We start from the raw sequence: 22,177 nt of genomic DNA, 5'->3' as shown, positions 1-22,177 counted from the left end.
TAGATGAGCAACCCACAAGTTACATGTAAAAATCAATATCAAGACTCTCAGACTCAGTCCCAATGTCCACCTCTTCTCGTAAAAACCACAGCAGTCTGCTCTATCATTCATCTTCATACTTGTAGACAGGGCCGGCTCCAGGGTTTTGGCCGCCCCAAGCAGCCAAAACAAAAAAACAAAAAAACAAAAAAAAAAACAACAAAAAAAAAGCCGCGATCGCGATCTGCGGCGGCAAGTCCTTCACTCCCAGGCGGACCGAGGGACCGTCTGCCGAATTGCCGCAGAATACCTGGACGTGCCGCCCCTCTCCGGAGGGGCCGCCCCAAGCACCTGCTTGAGAAGCTGGTGCCTGGAGCCGGCCCTGCTTGTAGAGAATTTGTCCCCTACCCTCTAGGACAACACCTAATCAACTAGGGGGAAACCTTCACAAAAGGGAATGTCACCCTCCTCTCCTCTCCTCCTGCAGGAATACTGTAAGCTGTCCCTCAGGCAACAAGACCAAAGTCTCTTTGTTCTAACCCTTTGAAAGTGAAGCTTCAAGAGAGAGCGTTTCTCCTCTCTCTCAGACTTGGTGTTCACTTTCCCAACCAAGCCAGGAAGACTCAACAAATCTCTGCTAATTTTCACAAGATGACAGAAGGAAGTCAGTGAACTAGCAGTCAGTTAAGAAATACTTTCCCTCCAATTCAAAAATCCCTCCATCTTTCTTCCTGGGGTCAGTAGCATGTGAAATATTTTTTGCTATATTGTCTGCCCATCTGTAGTCTCTCAATCCATAACTTTTCACAATTTTAAACGTTTGCACCATTTAAAAAAAAATGAAATCTTGTATTTCACTCAAAATTTAAAGGGACTCTGTTTAAATTCACAAAATCAATTTTGTCCTTTTTCAATTTGGCAAGCTTATTATTGTAGTTTATTGTGGGTAATTCCGAAACCTACGCTGACTGTCTTTAGTTTATTTGGCGTGTAAAAACAATTTCATTGACACCAGCAAGAATGTACTTTGCACAAGTGTTTTGCAGAGCATTGAGGAAGTCTGCATATCTTATTTTGGTGTACATTCACTAAAATGGCAAGTGGTTTTGGTTAAGTTCAATTAAGTTGTGGAGAATTGGTTGTGGGAAAGGAAGAGGATGGATGGGAAAATATTTAGAATCCGTAGGCCTACCCCCATCTTTTAACAATTTTGAAAAAGGTCAAATCTTGGCCTATACAAATTTCCAGTGGTGCTTTGGATAAAATTTTTACAAATGATGGGATATCCAGTAAAGTTTGGTCCTCATACATTTTCCTCCGATGATTTAAGGGGAAAAAATTCTGTTAACATTAATTTCATGACTAGATTTATGTTAACAGCTCAGGTATCCTGAAAGGTCATTAGTTTGTGCAGTACCAAGGACTATATTTAAAGCTCTACCCCTCAAATACTGGGAAAGAAATTAGTGTTCAAGTTCCGTATGGCAGTTCATAAAAATAAATGTAAGCAATGTTGACAGGAAATGGGAGTGCACTTTTTCAAGCGAGAGAATCTTCAGTTTAGAAAAAAAAATTTAATTCTCAGACATCTTTAAATCCAAATTAAAATGCCAGAGAACCATTGTAAGTTTTTAGAAATAAGTACAAATTTTGTATTCTTTGCACGCGACAACTTTCAATGTGTTTCAAGCAACAACAGGTTTGCTTACCATTTTTTGCTGATTTTGTAACAAGCACCCCACAGTCAATAACTCGCACATCTGCATATGGCCTACTTGCAGTATCAGTTTTCAGATTTTCTATTTGTTCTATTACTTCAAAACCAGAAATAACCAGTCCAAAGACAACATGTACACTGCAGAAATACAAGATTCAGAAAGTACAATTGTTTAGGTATAGCTGGGATTCTTCTTCACTGACTTCTTCATAGACTGAAAGTCATATTCTTACATGGAAGAATTCAGTTCCATCTGTCTTATCAGGTTGTTTATGTCCAAAATTTAGGGTCAGTAAAACCATCTTTTAAAAACAAAAAAAAACAACACCCTCCCCCTCCCCGTCCACAACATGATGTTATCAAAAATGTAAGGATTTCATGCACTACAAAAAAAGAGGGTCATGCCATGCATAGCTTCTTCTGGACGTCAACAGCAGCTTTGGAAAACAAATCCACCTTTGCATGTGCATTTTATTAGGCCAGAATTTGGCTCCTAATCACAATCAGGGGCAGCGCCAGCCTCTTCTCACTGGAGGGGCTGAGGTGGGCTAGACAGAAAATTGGAGAGGGGGGCAGGGAGAGAGGAATGCACCCTCCCTCGCCACGAGATTCTGCCCCTCTTGTGAACCGCCCCCCCTGCTCCTCCTCAATTAAGTGCTGGAATTGCCTCCTCCTCCTCTGCTCCCCTGCAAGGTCTTGCCTCTGGCCAGGTCAGAGGCCAGAAGCCAGAGCTAGGCAGCTGCTGCCATGAGTCGGGTGACTATGGCACTCCCCCATCTCCTCCTGCTGCTCAGGGCCTTGGGGCTGAAGCTGCTCTGCAGCTCCCCATCTTCCTTTGATGGGTGGGGATGAGTCAGGGTTAAGTCCAGAGTTGTGGCGCTGCCAGACTATGGCAGAGGGCAAATCCTTGGCACAAGGAGGGATTGGGGGAAGAGGGGGAGGAGAATAGTTATCCCGATGGAGTGAGCCTCCTGCTGTGTTTGCAAAAATAGGGTGGGTGGCAGGGGGCCTGTTTTATTTCCCCTCTCATAGGACCATTTGTCTAAGCACCCACTTCCCAGGGCTGTGTCCTTAAAGACACAGGGCATCCCAATGCCTAGAAACAGCAGCTCTTCTCTATCGGATATAACATACTGAGATGCTAAAGGAGACACGATTCAGTGAAATATTTTGCATACACCCCCCCAAAAATTGCGTGTCACATACTGAGTGTTTAAAAGAGTCCCTTATCAGATCCCAGCCTGCCTGGCAAAAGGGTATAATGGCTCAGGAAGGTCGGGAAGGCACAGCCTGCTGAAAGAGGAGCACAATGACAACCCAGCAGACAGCTGTGTGGGTTACCCTTGGCACTGACAAGCCAAGGAAGAATGGGATCATGGAGGCACCATTCGGAGTGTTCGTAGGGCTCTAAATTGCCTTTATTGAGAGAACTACTCAATTTAGGTATTTGATATCTCAAGGCATTGACAAACTTATTACCTACATAACTGATATGCAGTGAGAAATCATTATCAACTTTTTAGATAGGAGACTAAAACAGAAGTTAAAGGGCTTGCCCAAAGACACATGGTAAATCAACAATATAACTGGGATTATTCTTTACTCTCTATTCATTAGAGCACAATGACTTCTAAATTCTTCCTCCCATTTTCTAGTCCCATAATTAATATTTGCAGTGACTCTAAAGTATTTGTGGATAATAGCTATATGGAAGACACTTCAGAAAATAATTTTATTATAATTTTATTTTTATATTATTAAACCCAGAGGCCCAAAGGTTGACAACAAAATTCATGACTACATGACATTCATGACTATGTAGGTTATTGTGTAAAGATAGTCAAAAAAGTTGAAATGGCAACCCTCTGCCACATTTTTCTACCAACCAATTATTTTATGTTGCTAAGTTCTGTCCATCCTTCAATTGAGATGTGAAGTACTTATTCCTGAATATTAGAATTTTATTAACTGTACGAGTTAAAAATAGAATTCTTACCCATCAAGATGAGGAGCAGGCTTTGTTGTTCTAATTTGACATACATCAACATGGATATGATGGTAAAAATCAGGGATTCAGATGAAGAGGTAAAAAGTAGAATGGCAGAGTAAACAAAAAGTGAAGGTAAAAGACAAAAAACAGTAAACAAATCCAGTTAAAAATTTGATAAAAAAGTCTAAATAAAGATTAAAATCATATTAAGTACAGGGAATTGTGAACATTAGTACAAAAATTAATTTACGTTAACGAGTACAACATTTATAAGTCCTATTTAAAAAAAATCATTACATGCATGCAATATTCATAGATATGCAATAAACAATTTTTTCAAGTATTAATTAATACATTAATGAATGTATATTAATAAATATATACTCCAAGACATCTCATGGTAATATTTTTGAAGATAAAAAACTATACTATTTGGCAATAAAAAAAAGTGGGTGAAGTACTTCTGAAATTATTACAGTACAAGAATGCAACTAGTATTTTGAAGTGAATTCTATTAAGCAACACACAAACCAACAACTCCCCCCCCCCCCCCCCCCCCAAAAAAAAAAACACCCTGGAGTTACAATACAGGAAAGCACATTTTTCCTACTTTCTCCTTCTCCTTCTCTTTTGCTGGCTCCATGAATCAGCTTCCAAAACAATACATCTAGATAGAACATCAAGACTACAATACTGCCTCACATATTAAGTTTGCAGTTCTCCCTACAGCAGCAGATTGCTCTGCTGGGTAGGGAATCAGCTGTATAGTAAGAGATGCTAACACTATCTATGATTAATGCCTCATATAGATACCTCCATTCATTTAGGTTAGAAATAGCTGGGTGTGTAGGAGCCAACAGAGAAACAGTCACTGCACTACAGCCAGTAAAACAGAGCTACGTCTGTCACATTTCTTATTTCCCTTCAAGATCAGATTAATTTAAAAAGATGTGACTCAAACAATTTTGTAAAAGACATTTAATTTTATCATAAAGGATTGGAGTCACTCTTTAAATTCTCTCCCAGTGAGGAAAGGAAATTACTTCCAAGTTCAGAAACACTATCATGACATAATACTTGCATCCAAGTTCGCTCTGTTCAAAGCAAGGCTGCATTAAAAGATGCAAGCAGAACTGTGCTATTTAGACACAGAAATTCAACAAGGGACATCCTTTAAAAAAAACAACAACCCACCATCACATTAATTTTACTCATTAGAATATCAACATGACCTGTACTTGAATTTCTTTTCTCAAATTATTCCCTGAACCCGCAGAAATCATGATTTTCCCTTTCTATGCCCCTTCCACCAATTCTTTTCAAATCATGGGGGGTCCAGAGTAGATGTTCCATTTGAGGTTTCATTAAAGCAGACTTGGTATCAAGGATTCAGTACTTAAACTATCATTGAAAAGTTACTTTTTAATCAGACCATTCAAAACTAAATTGGCGGCCATGATTCTGTCCAATAAAATCAATGGGGTGTTGCAGCTCTGGATCACATCTGCCGAAAGATGGAACTACAAAACATTCATGCCTCACCTTTATTCGTGTCCAACCACCACCACTCCCCTCCTTCCCCACATTACATAGTGCAGAAAACCATTCTAGTGCAATTCCAAGACAAGAGCTGCTTACATGGAAGACATTTAATTTCTTTTACTGTGTTGCATGTCCCTTCTGTTCGTTCATAAAATAAATCTATCTTACTTTCTCGATGAAATATATTACTATGGATAAGCAATTTCTTATGGCCATTGTAGTTTGATAAACAAAAAAAATTAATTACATTAACAATCTACATCCAAGTAAATATTTTATTTTAACCAGGTTTAAATTATAAAACTGTTCTAAAAGATTGAAATTGAAACAAGCGGATACTTTAGTGAAACCAGCACTGAAATGTATATTTTTAGTTTTTACAAGTCAAGAAAATAATATGCAACAGTTTAAAACACAATGAATATACTAGTGACTACTGAGTGACAAGAAAGACTTTGATACCGATTTGGCAAAGCACTAAGATGGGCTCAGGTACTTTGTTGAACTGGGGCTTGGATTAATAAAGAAAAGGGCAGCCAATGTGGCAAAACCCATCTAGAGGTTTTTCCTCCCTTATTTCACTGGAAGTTTGAGTCTGCCAAAATGGATAAATGGTTTTCCTCATTTGCTTGCTCATGAAATGAAAAAGTCCAGGGGGAGATTTTCAAATGCACAAATGGAAGTTAGGATAACAACACATAAGCCTTTAATGGAATCTGGGTGCCTAACTGTTTCTTGTGCCATTGAACATCTCCTCACAAGACTACTTAAAATTAGATTATATTTCAGTTAATTTTTTAAGGTCAGCTAATATTTCCATAGGAAGAATACTCTGAAATTTCATCTGTCTCATTTCTTGCACTATCACTTTTCAAGACAAGAAGTAGGCTCTATCTATCCACAGCTGTGAATAGAATTCATTCCCCAAGAAATATTTAATTTCATATAGAGAACTGTATTTCTACATAACTTCATTTTACTAACAATTAAACTTCAAAAACTGCCATATAAGACAGTATTATCCAAGTTAATATTTACAGAAAAAAGTAACCATTGTCAGTGAAGATAACTAGTAAATTGATTAAAAATATTATTGCCACACAGAAGAGAATCCTTCTGATAAAGCAAGTTTATTTGTATTCTTAAAAGGACTTCAGCACTAACACAGGATTCAATGCACATAATAACATGATCAGAAAAAGACAAGAAAGAACGAGAAAAACAGGAAGAGAAGAAAAGAAAAAAGGACAGAGCCTTAGAGGAATGAGACATTACCTTTGGAGCGCACGATGTAACACTGTTTCTGTAAATTTTACACAAAAATGGCAAGAAATAAATTGTAATACATTTTCAAACAAAATGGAGTCTGTTTTATTAAAATACAAATTTAAAATTAATATTTTCAGAGTGTATGCAAAACAAGGATGCTTTAAAAATAGAGGGCTCTAAATTTTCTATAGAACAAAAAGGTATTTGGAAAGCTAGAACGAGTTTTGTTTTTAAACACTAAAGAAATGCGCTGCTTGAGCACTGAATTACAAAGACAAACTGCTGTGAAAATGGAATCCACTCACACCCTTATTAAATCCTCAATCCAGCAAAGCACTTGAAAACAAGCATAATTTAGCAAATGAGTAAGTGATTTCAATGGGACTACTCAGATGCTTAAAGTTACACAGGTGTTTAAGTGGTTTACTGAAGCAAGTCCTAATTCTATACTTTATAGGATGCCATACTACTACATTTCTTATATAAATAAGATACTGAAAACGACTGATTTACCAGTAAAATGTTAGAAATCTGTAAATCCACACTTTCACAAGTTCCAGCTACTGGCTAAGACTTCTCTCATGTTACTAAGTTTCCCTTAAAATGGGAAAATAGACACTATCACTAAAAAGCAAGGGAGCGCAATCATTTAACTAGAAATCTAACAAGGAGATCAAGCTTGAAGATGCAAACAGAGGAAGTAGTTTTACCGTATGACTTTACATTTTTGTTTTGACATATTTCTAAAACTGCAGCATTATTTCAGTAATACAATTGACCTATTTGAAATAAAGAAGATATACTGAACAGCTAAATATTGCTTAGTTAAATTAATCTCCAAATTAACAACTAAACAAAGAGCAGGGTATTTTTTACTCTGCCTTTACACACATAGGCCATGATCCTGCAGTGCTTAAGTATGTGCTTAACTTTACTCATGTGAGTTGTGCAAGTCAATGGGATTATTCATGTGTTAAAATTAAGCACGTATAAGCATTTTGAAGGACTGTGGTCAAAAACACTGAATCCCCTTTGATCTATTTAGTAATTTAGTAGCTTCTTGGCTCTCTGTGAGCTAAGGGGTGAAAACATTATTACTGTAAAATATTACAAATAAAATTAAATAGAAAATTTTACTTCAAAGTAGTAATAATGGAAAAATTCTGAATGTTATTTGGGATACTCACATTATAAGACCTTAATTGAAAAGCTTAGTAATTAATGGTTTCCAATTAGTCATTGGTAATAGACAGAAGTGGCTGTAACAATCATCATATAGCACAACCCTCAAAATGAGTTTTCTTCTTCACTCAGGAGTTCAAAGATGTTTATTCTATTTTTGTTACAAAACATAACATGTCACTGTGCTTCAGAAATATTACTTTCTGAAATGTTAAAATTCTACCAGGAATTAATTTATCAGCATGAAAAAGTAGACATGTAATTCCTGTGGAGCACAGCATTAAACTGATACCAAGTAAGATTTTTTCCTCAAATGATGTTTAGTGCAGAAACAAATGGCTTCAGAACTTCATAAACTAACTCTTAAGATATATAAATGCAAAAATTCCAAACACTTCAAAATAATGGGGAACAATATTTTCACACATCTTCAAGGAGCTCTGGAAAAAAATCACTTGAATTCTCCGTAGGCTAACTGGTTAGTTTGAAGAAATACTGACAAGATCACAATATGAAAAATGTGTATCTATTATTGTTACAAGTAGTATCTATACTACACAACGAAGAGAAAATGTGTTTTCTAGCTTTTCAGTCTTGGGGTTTTTTTTTGTTTTTTTTTGTTTTTACACTTTGGGCCTGATCCTACAATCAAATACATGTGCTTATCTTACTATTACAAGTAGTCCCACCGAAATCAATGAGGTCTGTCTTTGGATTCTTCAACTCCCCCTCTCCCCCCGTGTGTGTGAAAAGTAATGCTGCCAACACGTGTTTGCAGGATCAGAGCCTTTGTGAATGTTATAACATTTTGTATGTACTCAGGTTCACTGTTTTGGTGATGGTCGGTTACACTTGTAGTCTCTTGTATTACTAGTATAATTATTACCACATTATACTCATGCACCACTCTAGGATGGCTCACACATGTTCTTCCCCAGGCGTTGCAAGAAGATATTTACCAGTAACAGCACCAGCACATCTAAAACTGAGCAGGCACTGGGCAGTGAGGAGAAAGAAGGGTAAGCCTAGTATATCCAGTATTGATTTCTGTCCCATCCAAAAAACACGTCTGAATATCAGCATGGGATCAGGAAAATGTTTGTTTGTTTTTCAAGGTTTAGAAAAAGTCAGGACATACCTATACACTCGTTCATAAACTGAAATTTTTTAGTAAAAAAGGGAAGCACCAGAGAAGGGGGTCGGCTTATAAACGGGTATAGAGGGGGAGAGGTGGGTCACAGCCCCTCCCCCCAACAGAGGGAGCAAGGAGAGGCAGCACAGTCAGAAGGGAAGAGGCGGGGCCAGTCTCTCTCCGCTTCTGGCCACGCTGCTCTCCCCCAAGCCTTCGAAGCAGCTGCAGCTCCGGGCTGGCAGGCTACAGCCGTGTTGCTCAGCCCCGCCCCCCAGAGCAGGCTGTGGCCGCGCCGCCCGGGAGCTGAAGCACACTGCAGCCGTGCCACCCGGTCCAGCCCGCTGGAACATGCTGCGGCCGCGCCGCCTGGTCTGGCCCGCCGGAGCAGGCTGCGGCTGCGCTGCCCAGCCTGCCGGAGCAGCTCCAACCAGGTCAGAGACATCCTCCCCTGGCCCTCCCCAGATAAGGTGGGAAGGGATGGGATGGGGAGAGTGTGGAGGTCCCAGGCTAGGGGTGGGGTCATGTGGGAGGTGGTCACAGGGATTACTCCCCTGACACCCAGCTTCTCCGCCCCCAAAATTTCCCCACCAGTTGCTGTCCTGGCCCATCAGGGTAAGCAACTGGTGTGCCGGGACACTTTGTTTACTTAGGTTTACCTCCGTGCCTGCGGCCGCTCGAGGTAAACAAACCATCTCGGCCCGCCAGCGGCTTATCCTCATGGCCTGGGAGCCAAAGTTTGCTGACCCCTGAATTATAGGGTCAGCTAATGAATGGGTCATAAAATTTTTCCATTTTTACTTATCCATCTGGGTGGGGGGTCGGCTTATAAACAAACTGGCTTATGATAGAGTATATACAGTACTATATTTAAAGGGTGTTCTCCCAGAACCCTGAATTATCTGAAAGTGGTTAATATAAAAAATTGAAGTTGGCAGTGGTCCTTTATGAGAAAAATATAAATGGGTAATTTTTAGCTTTACACCATTGCTTTATAATTTGTTTTCAACATGTAACAGCCAAATCTAAGAACCTGCAGCATATTCCCATGAAATATTAGGAGCAACACCTTGAATATTTAAAATCAAATGGTATAAAAAGTAAACTTCTTGAACATCTACTTAATTAAGCAACAATGTGCTTCAGTAACACTGGTGAACAGAATAACTCCTATTAGTAAATTTAAAGATTGGTTATTCCGATAAATGTGATCTTGTCTTCAGCTAAGTATTTTCTATTCATACCAAATCATTCCCTGCATTTAATAATCATAATACAAAGTTAAATGGCAGAAAATAGCCTAACAATAAAAGCCTTTTATGTACCACTTGTGACACAGAGCACACTTCAATATGTTTCTCTGACCATGTCTTATTCTCTACTAAGTTTTTTTTGCCTTGTTTGTTCTTCTCTCAAATTGATCCTTAATTTTCCCCCTAACCTATTTCTTCAGTCTTTTCCATTTAAACTTCTCTACCAGTGCTTGATAAGAGACCAGTTTCTCTGCCCTACTCATTCACACCCATGACATTCCTATCAATGAACTACACCGTTACTTCGATATAACGTGACCCGATATAACACGAATTCAGATATAACGTGGTAAAACAGTACTCTAGGGGGGCGGGGCTGCGCACTCTGGTGGATCAAAGCAAGTTCAATATAACATGGTTTCACCTATTACGCAGTAAGATTTTTAGGCTCCCGAGGACAGCGTTATATTGAGGTAGAGGTGTACAACTGAAGTGGTCTGAAATAAGTAAAATTCTCTGCTTATAAGATCAGAGCATTGGTGTCCAGTATAATCAATTTCAAGTAACTCACAATATAATAATTCAATTTAAATTTGTTTTTCATTGGGCATTTGGTGGAGCATCATACTGGACAGTAGCAACTGTGCATTAATCCAGTCTACCAGCCAAGAGAATATTCACAGCCTAATAGGATATTGAAAAGTACAGTTATACCAAACAGCACTAATGCCTGATTAGAGGAAAGGCCCTCTTAAAATGAGGCCAACAAATAAGTCATTTTGAACGACCATGTCTTTAAAGTTATGCAATCCTTTATTTCTACTTAGGCTTCAGTCCTGCAAACACTTATGCTTAACTCCAAGAACTAATCCATGGTTTTAGAGTTCAGCACATGCATAAACACTTGCCAGACTGGGGCCTCAGTTTGTATGGAGAAATAAATAAAAATAATTAAAAAAAAAAAAAAGATTTTTTTTAATTTTAATTGGAATTTTGTTTTTATAAAATGCTTTTTGAGGAAAAAACCTATTTAAAGATAGTTTTAATTAAGATACATTATAGCTCAAAGATATCACATCATGGAATAGGGATTATAAATTCTAATTCTATAGTATGAGACAATATATTCATGTAATGTTTAAGAAAAGTTTTGTAAATGAGTTCCAACAGTTCATGGATTAAGAACCCAATATTATGTGGTTCCACAGGTTTCTGTATAGATTATTTAGTTTAATCTTTCTATTTACCCAATGGGACTCAGTGCTGAGTCTAGAAGATACCATCAGAGATGCTTAGTTTTGCAGTTCTCAAACTGTGTATTTGTGTCTCCAGAGGTAACATGCTTGTTAACAGCAAAAATGTTTTAAAATAAATAAATAATATATAGAAGTGAGAAATAACAGACCTCAACTCTATTGTCCCTCTGCAAATTTGTGTACACAGAGGGACCTTACCTCTCTCTGAAAGTGCAAAGTTTCAAAAAGTTAAATGACTAGAAGGTTGTTGGGAGCGGAACAGATCTGTACAAGGAAAAGAAGTCTGGAGATAAATGTGAGAAGCGAGGAACATATACTTGTTTTGTTAAAATATTATATGTTTGCTGTTGAAGAAAAAAATCCAGAATACTTAATGTTGTTGTTTTAGTTAAATAAAACAATTGAAATGTCTGTCTGGTGATGTTCTCCTCCTAATACAGCAAGAAAATCCTCCAAATATTAATGATTAACCTGTTGAATTGGAGATATTTATGAAGTAATTGGGAGATGAACTATCTGCTTCATTTACCTTTGGTAAATGAAATAACCAAACAATCATTCATTTTCTGATATAGCTGTAAAACTAATCTGAAAAGTTTTCAAAATAAATCACTGTTTAAAAATTTATAGTGCAGGGGTTCACAAACTGGGGGTCAGGACCCCACAGGGGGTCGCGAGGTTATTACATGGTGGAGAGGGGGGGTCACGAGTTGTCAGCTTCTAACCCAAGCTCCGCTTTGTCTCCAGCATTCATAATGGTATTAAATATATAAAAACATGTTTTTAATTTATACGGGGGGGGGGGGGGTCACACTCAGAGGCTTGCTATGTGAAAGTGGTTCTCAAACTTTTGTACTGGTGACCCCTAGTATAGTGTATATCTTCTAAAAATGAAACCTGCTTCTATCTCTGAGTTGTGAAGAATATGTATTAATGTTGTAACAACCAACAAGAGTGCACTTTTATGTAGAAAACCATGATTAAATCGAGTCTTCCTGACTAGGAAATCAAATCCACCCTGTGGAGAAATGTAAAGCTCTTGACACCAATACAAATATGTGCAATATCAGAATATGCTATCCAATCATGCACCAAATCCTGTATGTGCAGGATTGAAAACAAAATTAAGGAAGAGTTGACATATACACCTCTACCCCAATATAACGCGACCTGATATAACACGAATTCTGATATAACGCGGTAAAGCAGTGCTCCGGGAGGGCGGGGCTGCGCACTCCGGCGGATCAAAGCAAGTTCGATAGAACGCGGTTTCACCTATAACGCGGTAGGATTTTTTGGCTCCCGAGGACAGCGTTACATCGAGGTAGAGGTGTATCTCATTCTATAAATCCGACAAGTTGGATTATCATTTCAAAAAGCTTTGACTGCGTTTTATTTAAAGTCTGAAAATGTCCTTTAAAACCTATCCAATAATCTTTTTAGCTATATAAATAGAATTATATATTTTAAAATGAACATTCTATTTAATATTAAATATTAAGATTATATTAATTTTGCCTCTCAAACCGCTTAAAGGATGAGGCCAGAAAAGGACTATTTTGGGTTTCAAGAACTGTATACTTTAATAAGGGTAAATCAGGTTGTACAAACTTAATGGCATTCAGCTTGGAGGAATATTGTAAGTAGAGGTAACTTTGCTGAGTAAGAACAACTACTTTCATATATTACATTTTAAACGATGAAATCATTGGGAGTGAAATCTGGAAACAATTCTTTTTAAGAGCAATCTAAACCTGAAACTGTGCATGTTAAAAGCTATCTTATGAGCAGTTGCTATGATTTGTGAGTTTATACCCCTAAAGGAGAGTTTGCATGAAAAGAAAGCCATGGCTGTATTTTTTGTGGTCTCTCATGACCCACCCTTGCCCAACCACAAATCAAAATTACTAAAGAAGACCCCGCCTCTGCAACTGATCATGCATAGCCATACTGCTGCACCTGTGCAGCATTTCAATGCAACTTGTCTGGTTGCAGCAGTCCCGCCCTGTGAGCTATCAGTTCCAGGATTCATGCTTAACTGTAAAACTTTTTCTTTGGAGAAACAAAAGTGATATCAATTAATGCAGTTTTTAAAATACACGTGCTCTTAAAAACATTTCATATGTTTGAAAAGTATAATAGAAATGTTTCTTTAAATATTTATCTTTCCATGATTAAATTGAATAATTTAAATTTTGAATTCAATGTTACCTTAATGTTCTTTTTTATTTAAAAAAAGTTAACCTAAACACACCAAAAACTCAGCTTGTCTATTTAAAAAAATTTGACACACATATCTAAATATAATATGGGAAAGATAAAAGAAACTTTAGAGCCCTCAGATGGTAGCTTCTTGATTGATGTAGCTCATTAAATTTTCAAGTTTACAGTTCAGATAAACTCAAAAATGGAAAATTATGACTTGAGAATCAAAAAGCAAGTCACTATATATTACACTTAAAAGGTAATAGTGAACTAATCTGTTTTAAATACTTATTTGTAAGTTATGTAATTTTATAGATGTACGTAACATATGTTATATATACACAGCTTAATGTATAAAGTGTACTGTACTCAGTAACACACAGCCGTCTTCCAGCCAAACTGACAGAGATAACAGCAGGTGGCACCACAAACCTGCAGCTTTTTGGGGAGCAGAGGGTTTCTGAGTGTCAAATCAGAAGTAAATCAATTTCCAAAGATGGCCTCTTGTGCTTCTATTTGTTTTCCATTTTTAGGACAGTCTTTAGGAAGTGACCTAAAAATGTCTCTTATCTGAACCTTATTAGATTACGTTGAAGACCTCTTTTCAGCAAAGAAAATGAGCATCCTTTTGGACAATTTACTCCTTTATTGAAGACAGTGAAGCGCCATTCATTCTTATCCATCAAGAAAGATGGCAAAGTAAACAAACAAACTATATTACTGTTTAATTTCTGAAGAATAACAATGGAAAGATACTTCACAACGAAAGCCTCCTCCCCAACATAAACCCAAAGTTAGAAACCAGATTTTTTTTATATGCACTGTGAAATGTTAAAACGAAGGACAATTTTTAAAAAAGATAGTGAAGTAGATGCATGGTCAAACATTAGCAAATTTTAAAGAGAGATATTAGTGAGCCTAAAATTTGATGTCAGCCAAAACGTGAGTTATTTCTTTCAGTATAGAACAGTTATTCCTGTTAGAGCTGTACTTTAGTCAAGTAACTTGCATATTGTAACAGAAATATGCTTATAAACTGGAGTGTTTTATAAGAGAAATAAGAACTGTATGAGAAGGGCTTTTCTACAGTTCCTTCAACAAACACCCTTAATTTAAATCCAGTTTAACCAGTGTTGGCAGAAAAGCCATTTGTACACAGGTATGTACAGTACTATGCAGCAACAGAGAAGAAAGGCACTTCAGGGATAGACTTGAATAGTAAGAAAGAATACCCCACAAAAACAGACCACATTTTGAAAACACATGCAACTGTTGACACTTAAACTGTCTATATATTAGACATCTTGTCCTTTTCCATATAAAAATTTTGAAGTTTGGAGTCTACAGATGCTCAATTATAATTTATTTCATGTGCATGATACTGAAGAACACAAAGCAAAAAACAATCTACCCCAGGGACACTAATGAACACAAAAGCCTAGGCCAATGTTATTTTAGAAAAAGAAGCAACAAACAAGTAACATTAATATATGATCAATTCTCATGCTCCAGGAAAACACAAATAAATTGAGGCTATCGTATTTAATGTTTCCTAATTACAATAGCTCAGAGAGCAGCAGGTACCCATTGGATTCTAGTCAAACATCCATATATATTTAATTTAGCAATACCATCTTTCTCATGAACAGCGCTTCTCTGTTTAAGAAAAGCTCAGCTCTAAAATTACATCTACTCACATGAAAAATTGGGAACCATTGGTATGTTTGCCTCGGTTTGCCATTGACAAAAGGAACGCTCTGTCATGTTTGAGAACAAAGTTTTCATCTGTTTGAAGAAAAAAAAATAAATGTTAGTTTCCCCCATAAATGAATACAAGTATAATTTTCTTAGCAGCACATGGACAGTACAACGAGAAATTCTTCTTCTGCTCACTAAGGAAACTTGAACACTTAAAAAAAAGAAATCTATGCAAAATCTCTCAAAAATTAAGGGCGGAGACAGATTTATATTTGTTAAGTCAGAAATACCAAGTAAAGAACACAGGAGTTTGCTTTTTTTTTTTTTTTATAAAGTCACAACTGCTTTAGAAACAATCTGAAACATATTGTTAAGAATAAATGTTTTTAAAATGTTTTGTTATTGTCTTCAAAACAACTTGAACTCATCATACGCTTCCAACAACTTAAACCCAACAATGTCTCCTGAAAGAAAGCCACTATAATAACAGACTCTCCCTCTCCCATCCTAAAACATGGCTGAACATATTCAATGCTATCATTTACACATCATGTTGAGTATAACTTAGGTAGGAAGACACAGTTAAACAACTTTTTCCCTGCCAGGGTGTTAACTAGTGCACTACATCAATCTACGGAACCCAAACTTGAAGTTTCAAAATCCAAAAGGAAATTAATTTAATAGTGACACTTGCATGGGAGGAATAAAACATGTCCTCCTCTTCAACCAACTGTAAAAGACAGATTAGAGGTTGAAAAATAAGAATGTATTATTTAATCCTAAGAACTAAGTAAAGAGGACCCATAGTTGTGCAGTTAAGATATTTTCAATCAGCAAAATGAAATAACTACACAACTAATTTACCATAGACAAACTCATATTAGACTTAAGGTTGTACCATTAATGTTTAAAAGTGCAGACAAATATACAGTACCAGATTTTTAGCACTTACCAATCCAAGTGTATTCTTTAGAAACAAGAGCTGAACTTTTTAGAGTAGGGATCTGTTCATATAGCTGCTTCTGATTAACAGCTGTGATATTCTGACATCTAACTATGCTTCCTTATAACATATTAAAGAAACTTCACAGCATGCACCTAACTACAAAGAATTGCTCACAGCACACAATACATGAAACACCCAACAGCTTATGTACAGGCTTGTGTCAAGACTGGAATAGCACAATAACTTCCCATTTTTTACATTTAAAAATTATACTGTACCTTGCCTCCTAAAAGCACTGATTACCATTACAAATGCTCACACCTCTCTCTTTCCAAAAAAGCTTTAGAAAGAAGGTGAATGGTGTACATTTATCTACTCTATGCAAGCAAATAAATAACTTGCACAGGAGTATAAATACAGCCACATATTTTTAGAAATCAACACTAAATATACAAACCTCAGAGGGAAAAAATGGACAGTATTTTTAAAGAAAAAAGAACTGTTTTGAACTGGGAATAATTCCAAGTATTTATTCTCCAAATAATTAATTTTCCCTCAAAAAAGTTAAATACAGAATTCTCCACGTCTCCAAGCAATACAGATATCCATCCACAAACTGATACATTATCAGTTGTCCACATATTTACTAGGGAGGGTGCAAGGGAACAGAGTTTGAATTTGTGTTACTGAGCTTGTGTCTCTTACCTTTTCATTTTGCAAAAGACCACATTCTCTATAAACAAAAGAATATGTTGACAGTTTTAGGCAGGAAGATAGGAGTTTTCATGAATAAAGTTGCCTAACCTCCATGCTGAAAGTCACGTTTAACCAGTAAAGTTAGCCTTAATTAAGTCAGTTAACATTAAATATCTCAATAAATGTATCTGAAATCCATGCATATAAAAATAACTGTCATGCAACATTAGTTTCATGCAAAAGGTGACCTATAAATAGACCTTTCCACATTAAATATCTTGGGAATCAAAACTTCTTTTATCTCAGAAATGAAGCAACAGACCATAAAGACATATTAGCCCTTACCTTTAAAATATCCACCATAAACAGATTCACCTCCTTTTCCATTACCTATGTAGTAAAAGCATGCATTAAATCTTATCAGAAGATTTTAAGTTTGTTTATAAAGCAAACAATTTTAGAATAGTAAGTGACAAATTATTTTTAAAAGGTACTATTTGTAAATAATATGAACTAAAGGGATACACTCAAGTATCAAATATCCAACATTTAGATTTTGTACAAAAGTTTTATAAAAGTCTAACATGAAGAGTTTCTTTTAATTTCATGAAATATTTTTGTTTGGCTTTAAATATGCCCCTATGGAGTCTGCAACTCAGACCTTTGCAGCAGTGATGTAGTTCACAGTCCAGTAAAGCTTGCCCTGGGGAAGGAGGGCACTGGAAAAACTCAAGTGAGGCTCCAAAGCAGTGGTGGGCAACCTACTGCCCGTCAGGGTTATCCGCTGGCGGGCCGCGAAACAATTTGTTTACATTGACCACCCACGGGCACGGCCGTCTGCAGCTCCCAGTGACCATGGTTCACTGTTCCCGGCCAATGGGAGCTGCGGGAAGTGATGCAGGCTGCAGGGACGTGCTGGCCGCTGCTTCTCGCAGCTCCCATTGACCAGGAACAGCGAACCGCGGCCACTGGGAGCTGGGGGCCGTGCCTGCGGACGGTCAATGTAAAACTGTCTCGTGGCCCGCCAGTGGATTACCCTGATGGGCCATGTGCAGCCCCTGGGCTGCAGACTGCCCACCACTGCTCCAAAGGCTACTCCTCTTCCTTAGCACTTATTGATCTGCAAACAGGAGGAAACAGGAAAAAGTAGCAGCAGGTATCAGAGAAGAGAGCTAACAAACAAGGTTGACAGCTTTCCATGCCCACAGAAATCCAGCTGTGGCTCAGATGCCACAGAAGTGAAAAAGTAGCTACCAGTTCTTTCAAAGCAACCCCACTCTGTATCTGTCCCCTAGCTTCTTTGTTGGTACAACGTACCTGCAGAGGCAGCCTTTTACCAGCTGAGAGAGTTCAATCTGCAAGGCCAGTCAGAGTGCAGCGGTAAAGAAAAATCCACTTTGGAGAGGGCAAACATTTTAGGGAAGGGCTGAGGGAGGGACACTAAGTTGTGTGTATATTGGGGGAAAAGAAGCAGAACAAGTCCTTGACGCTTTGAATTTGCATTTGGAGGCTCATCCAGTAAGTATTTTCAATGCACCCATCACCATTGTACTTATTCCCATAGTTACATCCCTTTAATGCAGTATTGTACCAGCACAAAAGAATCAGAATTAACATTACTAGCATTGCCCACACTGTGTAAAATGCAACAAGGAAAAGATTTAAAGTAAATTAGATTTAAGGTGTTTTCTTTAAACAACGAAAGATAGTGTTAGCAACTCAGGCAAGGAAATCTGTGTTTTAAAACTATATATTTTTTAACATCTAACAAGAACATTTTAGAACCTCAGTATCAAAAAATACCTCAGGGGATTCTTATGGTATTCCAAAGACTCCACAATATTTGCAATTCTAAATGCAATCGTAATTATAATATACAAGAATGAAAAATAATGTAATATTTGGCTTTAATATCTACAAAGTATAAAACACATTTAAGGAATTTTCTGGCAGTAATTTTAACTTTGTAAATTAGAACTGCAATTAAATCTCTTAGCACAGAGAAAAAATTTTCTGTTTTACCTTCACTGAAGTCTCCACCCTGAATCATGAAGTTTTTAACCACACGATGGAAAGTAGAACCTTTGTAACACAGCTTTTTTCTAGTTGTTTTTCCAATTCCTTTTTCACCTGGTGAAAGGAAATGTAAAAAAATAACTACCACCAATTTATTTGTTAAAAAAGTCAAATTACTGCACAAACCCCTAAGCAGGGATATATTTTTTCTGGGAAACTCGGAGCTTAAGAGACGCCATCAAACCAGGGAATGTAAGACAGCCTCATACAGATAAGGGAAAAGGGATGGAGCCCCAGATACTAGGACAATGCAGACAGCATCTGGTCACAGCAAAGACAGTGCACCAAAAAGAGTATTTTAAGGAGGCTGACCCAGGAGGACAGCAGCACTGAGCATTGCTGCAGACAGGAACTTCCTGTGATATGTATATGCATTGGGAGGGGGCACCAGAGAGATTCCTCTGTCTGCAGCACCAAATGGATACACTGGGCCTGATTTTCTTTTCACAGCAGTGGAAATTGGGCTTTCATTGACTTTGGTCAAAATCAACAGGGTTATGCCCACTGATGCCTAGAACATTCCCTAATATTTCAAAATTGATGTGCAGCACCACAACCCTTCAGGACATGTCACTGTTAAGGAATCAGCAGAACTGTATGTAACAGGCAGGTGGTGGGAGGGGCAGGAACAGAGTCTCTATCCCTGAACCCGAATGCCCTACCCTTAACCTTGGAGATCTCCACCCACATGAGAACCTCAAAGCACTTTATAGAGCTGAGGAAATTCACCTTCCTGCGCCCTTGAGCCAAGAGGAGAGAAAGGAAATTAAGTGTCATTATAGTCAGTTCCTGACACTTTGACCCCCTCATGTTCCCCCATGTCCCCACTACCCAGACTTGTAACCTCCATGTTGCCTTTTACTCTCACACATATTCCCACTCCAAACATCCTGGCTGCCACTGAATAATCTTTGATCTCCATCACAAACACAATCCCAACAAATCCTGACAGTTCTGCTTACGTAGGCCAAGCTGTATACCCAACAAGGAAGAGCAGCCTATTGAGCTGCTGGCAGTGATGTGTGTACAAAAGAAGCAGGGAGTGACAGAGATTTCTGTCTGCAGCACCATATCGGCATTCTGTGGGCCTGACTAGTGGAAATCAGGCTTTTCCAATTTTCACCAAACTCAGAGTTCTGCCCATTGATGCCTACAACATTCACTGAAATTTTAGAATTGATTGGATGCGGTGTTGAAAAGTCATCACATTATACACACAGAAGGACATGCCCCTGAGCTGAGTCCAGGGTCTCACTTTACTTAGCCAATAGGCTGTATAGATAAGCATACTGTTAGCGAGAAAAAAAAATAAAAATAAAAATAGAAAAGATAGTTAATGACAAAACACTGTCTTAAAATCTTAGGTTTATGTACTCAAATATGTGAAAAATATCTATGTATTTCACACAGTGGGATGAGACTATAGAATACGCCTTTTGTCAATTGATGCACTCAAGTTAGCTTTTAAACCCTTAAAAGCTGGAGCAGGAGTATATGCAGTCTCAACTAAACAGCAATGAGTTACTGAAAATGAGTAATTCATCTATGCTGCCACCCCCACCATAATATAAATGTGGGTAATTGCTACATTGCCAGTGCTCCAATCTCCATTTTCAGCTGTCAAACCCATGCATAACTTCTTATAGTCCCCAATCCATTCTCTGGTACCAAACCCTCACAATCTTTTATTCCCCTCATGAGCACCAGGCGATAACCTACCTGCAATCCCCCCCTTACCAACCTAGTATTCTGAATGTCCTTGAAACTTCTAAAAACACACTTGTTCCACAAAACCTACCAGCTATAATATCCACTCACCACTGTCTGTTCTCTGTATCTTACGCATTTATGCATTTAGATTCTTAAATTCTGAGGGCTGGAATTGTGCTCTTTGTTCATGGTATTCTGCACATTACACACTACCAAACCAATTATGGCGCTGTGGCTAATATTAAGAAACAACTGTAATGATAATTAACAATAAATGATAGATAACAATGGGAAAAAATTACTTACCTGAACATAAGCAAAGAAAGTTTTTGCAAGTCTTTGGACATACATCTGAGAACAGCTGAAACATAATTCGACCAACTGGAAGAAAATATAAGTATATGGTGTTACAAAGTTTTCAGTTTGCCATTTTTTTGTCATAATAAACAAGCAAGCATGATTTTTATTTACCATTTCACTGAAAATGTATTTTAAGAAGTAGATTGAGAACTGAGCAAGTTCTGAAAATGTAGTATTAAAATAAGTGGTTGGAAAGGGAACAGTGACTGGAACAATTTACCTGAAATTAAAATTAAATAACTTCACCGTATCTAATTTATGAAAAATCCAAGAAATAAAGGTCAAATTATACCTACAATCAATATTTTATCTTGTCTATAACAACTGTTTTGAAACAAGTCACCTAAATTGCTTTATGCCTTAGATAAATATTTTGAGTATCACAGGAGCAATGGGAATTTTTTTTTTTTTAAAAAAGGTAGCACACTTTGTACAAGGATCGATACATTTGAAGCTATAAAAGTTATTTATATTTCATTATCACCTAGAGGCCTCAACTAGATCAGGGCCCCACTGCATGAACTGTTGTACAGATGTAAATCATAATCTCTGGCCCAAAAAACTGAGTACAACACCTGCCTAGCTGCTTTGAGATAGCTTTTCTCTTTATGCAAAGAGAGCTGCACAACTTCCATTAACAATAATGGAAGAATCATGGAAACAGTAGGGCTGGAAGAGACCTCGAGGGGTCATCCAGTCCAGTGTTTCTCAACATCCGGTCCATGGAGCAGCACCGGTGTCCGTGGAAGCCTCCTTGCCCAGTCCCTGAGATTTCCCTGACACAGTTTAGGAAGGCAGCAAGCTGGTCTCTGGTATCAAAAAGGTTGAGAAACACCGATCTAGTCCATCCCCTTGTTCAGGCAAAGGCCAGTCACACGCATTCTTAGAATTAGGGCTCAGAAGAAGTGGTAACTTATGGTGCCGAATAACATTACTTTATCTAGGCACATATTAATATGTTCAAAGGCACAAAAAGTGTTTTAAAAGAAGTTTTCATATTTCGTTTTGTATATGCCAAGCTACCTGAAACTGCATTCTGTAAACCAAAGATCATAAATAATGTTTGTAGAACAGTATAGTGAAACGCACAATTTGCAAAACAAAATTTGCTTGATAGACTTATTATAGCTTGTAAAATAAAAACCACAAAACCTAAATCATTGTCAAAT

General features: G+C 37.5%; 1 protein-coding gene across 7 annotated transcripts in view; it reads right to left on the bottom strand.

The window, feature by feature from the left end:
• Nucleotides 1–22,177, bottom strand: part of NKTR (natural killer cell triggering receptor) — a 72,888-nt gene that overhangs the window by 31,193 nt on the left and 19,518 nt on the right. For 5 of the 7 annotated variants that reach the window (XM_054016652.1, XM_054016653.1, XM_054016654.1 and 2 more), the window contains exons 3-8: nt 20,955–21,029; nt 18,885–18,992; nt 17,208–17,252; nt 15,220–15,307; nt 3,693–3,722; nt 1,689–1,834 (exon numbers count right to left, since the gene is read on the bottom strand). In XM_054016652.1, the coding sequence (XP_053872627.1) occupies nt 1,689–1,834; nt 3,693–3,722; nt 15,220–15,307; nt 17,208–17,252; nt 18,885–18,992; nt 20,955–21,029 (492 nt within the window). Of the gene's footprint in view, nt 1–1,688; nt 1,835–3,692; nt 3,723–6,503; nt 6,522–15,219; nt 15,308–16,871; nt 16,900–17,207; nt 17,255–18,884; nt 18,993–20,954; nt 21,030–22,177 lie in introns of those variants that run through there. The other 2 variants (XM_054016656.1, XM_054016657.1) reach the window with 2 other exon arrangements.

The sequence above is a fragment of the Malaclemys terrapin genome, chromosome 2, assembly GCF_027887155.1.
Source record: "Malaclemys terrapin pileata isolate rMalTer1 chromosome 2, rMalTer1.hap1, whole genome shotgun sequence".
Taxonomy (NCBI): Eukaryota; Metazoa; Chordata; order Testudines; family Emydidae; genus Malaclemys; species Malaclemys terrapin.
Note: the sequence above shows the minus strand (reverse complement) of the source record. Positions and strands in the feature narration are given on the sequence as shown.